The 8,837-nt window shown below is 54.7% G+C and overlaps 1 protein-coding gene across 14 annotated transcripts in view; it reads left to right on the top strand.

Annotated features, from left to right (window-relative positions):
* huwe1 (HECT, UBA and WWE domain containing E3 ubiquitin protein ligase 1) overlaps positions 1-8,837 on the top strand; it is a 59,372-nt gene that overhangs the window by 26,517 nt on the left and 24,018 nt on the right. For 11 of the 14 annotated variants that reach the window (XM_035381765.1, XM_035381763.1, XM_035381762.1 and 8 more), the window contains 17 exons: positions 73-249; positions 526-771; positions 954-1,087; positions 1,413-1,528; positions 1,890-2,075; positions 2,270-2,486; positions 3,045-3,167; positions 3,595-3,844; positions 4,160-4,501; positions 4,867-4,989; positions 5,821-5,916; positions 6,257-6,526; positions 6,712-6,864; positions 6,994-7,121; positions 7,842-7,923; positions 8,039-8,215; positions 8,505-8,667. In XM_035381765.1, the coding sequence (XP_035237656.1) occupies positions 73-249; positions 526-771; positions 954-1,087; positions 1,413-1,528; positions 1,890-2,075; positions 2,270-2,486; positions 3,045-3,167; positions 3,595-3,844; positions 4,160-4,501; positions 4,867-4,989; positions 5,821-5,916; positions 6,257-6,526; positions 6,712-6,864; positions 6,994-7,121; positions 7,842-7,923; positions 8,039-8,215; positions 8,505-8,667 (2,983 nt within the window). The remainder of the gene's footprint in view (positions 1-72; positions 250-525; positions 772-953; positions 1,088-1,412; positions 1,529-1,889; positions 2,076-2,269; positions 2,487-3,044; positions 3,168-3,594; positions 3,845-4,159; positions 4,502-4,866; positions 4,990-5,820; positions 5,917-6,256; positions 6,527-6,711; positions 6,865-6,993; positions 7,122-7,841; positions 7,924-8,038; positions 8,216-8,504; positions 8,668-8,837) is intronic. The other 3 variants (XM_035381766.1, XM_035381760.1, XM_035381771.1) reach the window with 1 other exon arrangement.

The following is an 8,837-nucleotide window of genomic DNA, read 5'->3' as shown; positions in this document are numbered from 1 at the left end:
ACTCACACGGCAAGCCCTGCTGTTTGTTCCTTGTTTGAGTTCAAGCCCTTTTCCTTGTGCGTCCTCCTGCAGATGAAGTTTGTGGAGTCGATCCTCAGCAATAACACCACGGATGACCACTGCCAGGAGTTTGTGAGTCAGAAGGGGCTGCAGCCGCTGGTGTCCATCCTGGGGCTGCCCAACCTGCCCATCGACTTCCCCACCTCTGCTGCCTGCCAGGCGGTCGCTGGAGTCTGCAAGTCCATACTGGTGAGAACGGAAGTGCAGTGTACACTCAGGGACAGAAAGCAGGACCACAGACCAGAATGTACCCCAAAAGACCAAGGATATTAAAATAGTGTTTAGACAGACTGCACTTGTAGTTTTTCACTTTGGGTATAGCAGTACTTACTGTGGGGTGTGTTGGGTACAGAATTATGAGTGTAAAGATCTGGGGGTATATTGGGTACAGCAGTGCGAGTGTAAAGATCTGGGGGTATAATTGGGTTTAACAGTGCCAGTCTAAAGGTGTTGTCGTTGTTGCAGACCCTGTCCCACGAGCCCAAGGTCCTGCAGGAGGGCCTGTGTCAGCTGGACCTGATCCTGACGGCGCTGGAGCCCCTGCATCGGCCCATCGAGGCCCCCGGGGGCTCCGTGCTGCTGCGCGAGCTCGCCACCGCCAGCCACGTGACCGACGCCACGCTGTCGGCCCGCGCCACGCCCCTGCTGCACGCGCTCACCGCCGCGCACGCCTACATCATGATGTTCGTCCACACCTGCCGAGTCGGACAGGTGAGGCTCAGGGCTGTTGGGTTTGCGTGGTGTCCTTTTGTATGAGCGTGAGGGAGAGTATGCTTTCAGACGTGTGTGTGTGTGTGTGTGTGTCTGTCAGTGTCAGTGTCTGTGTCTGTCAGTGTGTGTGTGTGTGTGTGTGTGTGTGTGTGTGTCTGACGGTGTCCTCTCTCTCCTTGCAGAGTGAGATCAGGGTGATCTCGGTGAACCAGTGGGGTTCCCAGCTGGGCCTGACGGTTCTGAACAAGCTGAGCCAGCTGTACTGCTCGCTGGTGTGGGAGAGCACGGTCCTGCTGTCCCTCTGCACGCCCAACAGGTCAGACTCACTCGCTCGATAGCGCCCCCCCCCCCCTCCATTTTCATTTATACAACACCACCTGTGGCGCTGAGCAGCCAGTCTTTAATTCCAGTGTGTTTGTGCAGTTAAGCCGATTCTAACATCGGCTTAAGCGAGATCCAAATGATTTGTATTTTGCTCGGTAGAAAACTGGGGGAAGTGATTTATTTTATTTCTGTTGGTTAGCAGTTACATATTTCCGTTGGGAATGTTGTACATCTCTGTAACTGAGGGAGGTTGGGATGCCTTTGTATTTGTCTTGGCGAAAGGTTGTTTGTCTGATGAACTCTCTCTGCTGCTGCAGTCTGCCCCCGGGGTGCGAGTTTGGCCAGGCCGACATGCTGAAGCTGGTGCCCAAAGAGGAGAGGCCGGCCGGCAGCACAGCGCCCCCTGCTGCTCCGGGTGTCCGGAGGACAGGTCGTGAGTCTTGCACATGCTCAGTACTGCTCATTTCCCTGAGCCTAACCTTAAGAGTTAGACCAGCGGCTCCATTGTGTCTGAGGTCGCTACTAATGTATTTAAAAGGAAGTGCCACTATCGCAAATTACAACCAATAAATGTTACGTAAAAGAGTGTGCAGGTGCTGCTAGATGCACAGATAATTGTTATAGCTTAAATTGGGGTTATGTTGCCTGTAAGTGAATGGCTGCCCCCTGCAGTGCAGAACAGTACCTACTCGCTGGTAACAGGCCCTTGTAGCTGCTGTAGCTTGCAGTCCCGTAGAAGTCATGTTTTCCCCATGCTGTCTCTGTACTGATCTGGTTCCCGTCCCATCCTGCAGAGGTGGAGAGCGAGGGAGTGGGCGTGGACACGTCGGCCCAGGGCCTGCTCGAAGGCATGGGGCTGGACGGCGACACGCTGGCCCCCATGGAGACGGACGAGCCCACAGCCACCGACCCCAAAGCCAAGCCCAAACTCACCCCGGCCATGGCCGCCCGCATCAAACAGATCAAACCACTGCTCTCAGGTCAGTGCATATGCCGATGCGTTTTGTGTAGGCATGTGTTTATCTGTGCATGTAAAAGTGTACAACAAGTTGAACGGGGTGCATATTGATTGAAATTGTATTGAACGTGCCCATGTACCTAGTCTGTATTCACATCCATACGTGTCCGTGTTTGTGTGTGTCTGAAATCGCTCCCTCTCTCTGTCCCCTCCCAGCCTCCTCCCGTTTGGGCCGGGCCCTGGCCGAGCTCTTCGGGCTGCTGGTGAAGCTCTGCGTGGGCTCCCCGGTGAGGCAGCGCCGCTCCCACCACGCCCCCAGCACCGGCACCGCTCCCACGCCCGCCGCCCGTGCCACGGCCTCCTCCCTCACCAAGCTGCTGACCAAGGGCCTGAGCTGGCAGCCACCCCCCTACACGCCCACCCCCCGTTTCAGGTGAGAGATCTGCTGGAGGAGTACTGTCCTAACTGGGCCCTGGCACTCAACCATGAATTACTGCTTTTCAGAGATAGGAGACAGAAGTCAGGAAAACAAACTTTGTATACTTGCTGAGGTTTGAAAGTCAGCTTGCAGGGAGCTGGAACTTGGCAGTGAATAAACAAGAGAAAGCTTACTTTGCATATTTTGCCATAAAGGAGAAAAAAACAGTCCAGGGGCTTGCAAGAATATGGCTTAACATCAGTCATTCCCCCATTGCACTCTTTGGCTCATTTCTGGGGTCATTCACAGATGAAAATTCTTGTAAATAGAGCGAACACTCATTTAAAAACCCTGCCAGCAGACGTTTTGCAAACATGTCCTATTATTGAATGCCTTATCACTTTGAACTGCTACGCGTTTGCAAGTTGTGTGTAGCCACTGGTGCACCAGGGCTCTTAAAAATAATTTGCTCTCAACAGGATAGACTTGTAATTAAAGGGTGAATTAAAACAAAGAGAGAGGCTGTACTTACAGCGATGCCTCCCGCCTCTTCCCTCTCCCTCCTCCCTGCAGACTGACGTTCTTCATCTGCTCGGTGGGGTTCACGTCCCCGATGCTGTTCGATGAGAGGAAGTACCCCTACCACCTCATGCTGCAGAAGTTCTTCTGCTCGGGAGGACACGACGCGCTCTTCGAGTGAGTCAGCAGGCCGCTGTTCCCTCCCGCTGCTCCCCACCAACGCCGCTGAAGCGTCTCGCACACTGTTTTCCCCCCGCCTCCCCGGGACAGGGAACAGTCATTCAGGCCAGGGATACGCGCATCAGGGCCTGGAGGCCGGTAGCACTGCTGGCTTTCATTCCCCTCTAATCAGGACCGCTTTAAACCTGGGACACCAGATGAGTTAATCTCCCAGCCCTCAGTGGGACCAATCGATCAATTAGCTGTGGGGTAGAAAAAAACCCAGCACTGCTGGCCTGGTGTCAGATTTGAGTTTCCCTGATTTAGGATGTTTCACTGCGTTGTTACACAGTGTTGATGCAGCACACGGTCATGCTTGTTGTGCCTTAGCCTTTTCTCCCTCTGGCTTTTCTAACCCTTTCTCTCCGCTCCTGGCCGTGCTCAGGACCTTCAACTGGGCGCTGTCGATGGGCGGGAAGGTGCCGGTGTCGGAGGGCCTGGAGCACTTGGAGCTGCCGGACGGCACGGGCGAGTTCCTGGACGCCTGGCTGATGCTGGTGGAGAAGATGGTGAACCCCAGCACCGTGCTGGACTCGCCGCACGCCCTGCCCGCCAAGACGCCCGGCGCCACGCCCAGCACCACGCCCGCCGCCCCGCAGTTCAGCGCCCTGCGCTTCCTCATCGTCACGCAGAAGGTGAGTGTGTGTAGGGAAACCCCTTTTGGGACCCCCATCCCTAGCTGCCACTTCGGCCCCCCAGCTGCTTTTTGAATGACAGGAAACGGACGTGTTTCTCGAATAGTGCCGTGTGCTAATTGAATTGAGTACGATTTCAGCCATTCGTAAAAATGCAGACCATTGGAAAGTTTTTTTCCGTTGAAATGTTTTATGAACTTAATGTAAAATTCCCTTGGTATTTGGACATCAGCGTATAGCCCCATCTGTACACGTGCGTTTATGCACATTGTATTTCTGTGTGTGTGCTTATGAGACCCCCCTCCTCTCCCCCAGGCGGCCTTTAACTGCATCCGCAGCCTGTGGAACCGGCGGCCGCTGAAGGTGTACGGCGGCCGCATGGCCGAGTCCATGCTGGCCATCCTCTGCCACATCCTGCGGGGGGAGCCCACCATCCGCGAGCGGCTGGCCAAGGAGCGGGAGGGCGGGGCGCGGCCCGAGGAGGAGAGCACCACCGCGGGGACCGGGGGCTCCAGCGCCCCGCCCGGAGCCGCCGGAGCGGGGACCGCGGGGGCCGGCACGGCCAGCACCGCCCCCCCGGCGGCAGGGACAGCTGAGGAAGGGACCGCCTCCACCCCCAGGAGGGAGCCCCAGGTCAACCAGCAGCAGCTCACGCAGGTACAGCGTCGGCTTCAGGACCCAGAGGCGCCATACTGTCCTCTCTGTGGTGGAGTAGTGTGAAGTTAGAGCTGATGTCTGTGGCAGCTGCATAACAGTTTGCTGAGTGGGGACTGAATATACAAAATTAGAGTGATTGGGAATTGGGACACCTGCCATTTCCTGTTCCCTTCTGCCACTTCCTGTTCTTCCCCTTTACCATTTCCTGTTCCCCTTTTCCATTTCTACTGACTTCAGAACTGATTGTGTTCCTTCCCCAAGATGCTAACCACTCAAAGGAACTTGCTCGTCATCATGGTCCTCCCCCCCCCCCCCGCCACTTCCTGTTTCCCTGCTGACACTTCCTGCTTCTGCCTCTCCAACAGCTGATGGACATGGGCTTCTCCAGAGAGCACGCAATGGAGGCCCTCCTCAACACCAGCACCATGGAGCAGGCCACTGAGTACCTGCTGACTCACCCCCCGCCCATGCTGAGCGGAGTTGCCCGGGTACGACTGGAGACGCTCACAAGCGCACACGTATACACACGCACATATACTCATATGTGCACATATAAACACACGCACACGTATACATAGACATTTGCTTGTTTGCTGGTTGTCCTTCGTATCCGATGATGACCATCCCTTGTATTCATGGGTCTTTTGGTGGCTATATAGTCAGTTCCTGGACATGCTGCTACAGTTGCAGACTAGGCATGTAACAGTGATTTTGGGTGGAGGTAGGGGTATCTATGAGCATGCCTCATTGTGCACTTTGCTACATGGTGTTGAGTGCATTGGTTTTCCATACGCTCTACTCTCCTTTTTTTTAGATGACCAAAGGATGCTTTAGTCTGCTTTGGATCTCATCATCCCTTGTGCAGTTGTTGAATATTACACACGCCCACACACACACACACACACACACTGGGAACTCTGACTTCTCTCCTTTATTACCAGGGATTGTATTCATTGTGTTGGTGTTCGGATGTGTTGCAGTCTGTTTGGCAGTATATGCCGATGTATTTCCTGTCAGCAAAGCATTTTTAATTTGATTGACAGCTTAAGTCAAGCTACAGGGCAGTCTTTGCAATGTGAAGTCAGAACCATATTGTACAGCTCTGAGCCTCCATCTGTTCCTACACACTCCTACACACTGTATCATTCAGTCAGATGGTGGGTCATTGTTAAGCTTGTGAATACTGTTGTCTGATGCAGGGTGTTGTAAGCATGCCTGTGCATACTGAAATGCACATGTGTTTGATCAGTGTTGTGCGGTTGATCTTGTGCTCTGCTGTGCGTTGACTGTGGTGCTGTTGGTGTTTGTGTGTGCTGTAGGATCTGACCATGTCTGAAGAGGACCAGATGATGCGAGCAATCGCAATGTCATTGGGACAGGAAGTCAGCATGGAGCAGCGCTCTGACTCACCCGAGGTATATACACACTTACGCGCGCCCACACACACACACCTACGCAGATACACACACACAGACACACACCCACACTCACAACACACACACACACTCCCACACAGATACACACACATACACACACACACACACACACATCCCCACACAGATACACGGACACACACACACTCACCTACTCACATGCACACACACTTACACACACACACAAACATACATGCACGCACACACACATCCCCACACAGATACGCACACATACACACACACACACACTCCCACACACGCACACACACACACATCCCCACACACACACACACACTCACACACGCTCTCCCCTCTCCTGCAGGAAGCGGCGCGGAGGCGGGAGGAGGAGGAGCGGCGGGCGCGGGAGCGGGCGGAGGAGGAGGAGGCGCGGTGTCTGGAGCGCTTCCTGGAGGCGGAGCCGCTGGACTCGGCCGAGCTGCACGCGTTCACAGACACCATGCTGCCGGGCTGCTTCCACCTGCTGGACGAGCTGCCCGACACCGTGTACCGCGTCTGCGACCTGCTCATGACCGCCATCAAGAGGAGCGGCCCCGAGTACCGCGACCTCATCCTCCGCCAGGTCGTCAACCAGGTAACCGCAGTGCCTCGGACGCCCGGGACGCCCGGCACCAGAGACGCGGTCTGTGGGTGTCCTGTCTTTATACTGTCTCACCTCTCTCTCTCTCCTTAACTCTCTCTCCCCGTCTCTCCTTCTCTTCCTCCTTTACATCTGTCCCCTACCCTTCACTTTCTCTTCACTCCCTCTCTCTCCTGCAGGTGTGGGAGGCAGCCGATGTCCTGATCAAAGCGGCTGTTCCTCTCACCACCAGCGACACAAAGACGGTGTCAGAGTGGACCAGTCAGATGGTCACCCTGCCGCAGGCCTCCAACCTGGCCACACGCATCCTCCTGCTCACCCTGCTGTTCGAGGTACATGTGTGCTCACACACATACACACACACAGGCGTGCTCGCTCACACGGACTTGTGCACGCACACGCAGACACACGGAGGGGTTACTGATGGCCCTGGTTCCTCTCTGTTCCTCTCTGTTGTGCAGGAGCTGAAGCTGTCGTGCGCGCGCATTGTGGAGAGCAGCGAGATTCTCAACGTGCTGATTAAACTGCTGGAGGTGGTGCAGCCCACCCTGCAGGCTGCCAAGGAGCAGAAGGACGTTCAGACACCCAAGTGAGTCACTTCACCCGACATGCTATAGCTTATGCCCTATATCCAACACTATAACCTACATCATACTTCCAGCACTGTACCCTACACACTGTACACTATATCCTACACTGTACTCACTCTACTGTGCACCCTATGCCCTACATACTGCATGCTTCACACCCTATGTCATATACTCTACACGCTTTACTCAATATCCTACACCCTATGCACTGTAAACCTATACCCTACACCCGACATTATACCCTATACTCTATACCCTACACCCTATTACCAACACTGTATCCTATATACTATCCTACATACTACACCCTATGCACTACAACCTTCATGGTTCACCCTACACCTGAATGCAGGGGTCCTCCACTCTGGTTGTGTGAAACTGCATTATTGGCCAGGGTCAGGATAGGGGCCCTGTGCCCTGTACTGACTACCTCCTGTGCTTTACTCGATGGCCTTACACACATGCTGAAATCCTATCACCTTTAATCTACACACCGCACCCACTGCAGTCTACACACTACACCCTCTGCAGTCTACACACCACACCCTCTGCAGTCTACACACCACACCCTCTGCAGTCTACACACCACACCCTCTGCAGTCTACACACCACACCCTCTGCAGTGGCTTCACACCCTGTGTCCTCCTCAGTGGGGACAGACATTTAGACTTCCAGTGGATCCCCTGTCCTCCCCTCACTCGCTCTCCCTCTCTGTGCAGATGGATGACACCGGTGCTGCTGCTCATTGATTTTTATGAGAAGACTGCGGTCTCTTCCAAGCGCAGAGCGCAGATGAACAAGGTTGGTGTGTCTCGCTTTGGCTCGGGTGACTTTGAGAGCATAAAGTCCTGCCTTCTTCTTACCCTGCTGTCTCACTTTCTCTCTCTCTCTCGCTGTTTTCTCCCTCTGTCCGCAGTACCTGCAGCCGAACGGTAATAACTGGCGTTGGTTTGATGACCGGTCGGGCCGCTGGTGCAGCTACAGCGCCAGCAACAACAGCACCATCGACTCGGCCTGGAGGGCCGGGGAGAGCAGCGTGCGCTTCACCGCAGGCCGCCGCAGATACACCGTGCAGTTCAACACCATGGTGCAGGTAAGGAGCTTTACTATACACCCCTTACCATGGGGCAGGTAACACACTTTACACCCCTTACCATGGTGCAGGTAAGACTCTTTACACCCCTTACCATGGTGCAGGTAAGACTCTTTACTATACACCCGTTACCATGGGGCAGGTAACACACTCTACTTTACGCCCTGTACTATGGTGCAGGTAACACACTCTACTTTACGCCCTTTACCATGGTGCAGGTAGCACACTTTACAAATACACCCTTTACCGTGCTGGTGAAATTGATCTCTAACCCCCTCTCTCCTCTCAGGTGAACGAGGAGACGGGTAACCGGCGGCCGGTGATGCTGACAGTGCAGAGAGTCCCTCGCACTCCCAAACCCTCCAAGAACGGCAGCGTCAACGACATGGAGCGGGAGGGGGAGGAAGGAGAGAGGGAGCGAGGGAAGGAGGAGGAGACGCAGGCCGACGCAGGTAATGGCAGGCACATGCGTGCACACGCGCTCACACACACACTCATGCTCGTGCACACGCACACGCTCACGCACACACACACACACCTTCAATAAATACCCTGGTCTTCTCCAGCTCTAGAGGCTTGCCCACAGACAGGAAGTCGCTCGCAGTCGTAATGTGGTCATTGC

The sequence above is a fragment of the Anguilla anguilla genome, chromosome 11 (assembly GCF_013347855.1).
Source record: "Anguilla anguilla isolate fAngAng1 chromosome 11, fAngAng1.pri, whole genome shotgun sequence".
In the NCBI taxonomy this organism is placed as follows: Eukaryota; Metazoa; Chordata; class Actinopteri; order Anguilliformes; family Anguillidae; genus Anguilla; species Anguilla anguilla.
The sequence above is the reverse complement of the archived record's forward strand: the minus strand, read 5'-3'. Positions and strand labels throughout refer to the sequence as shown.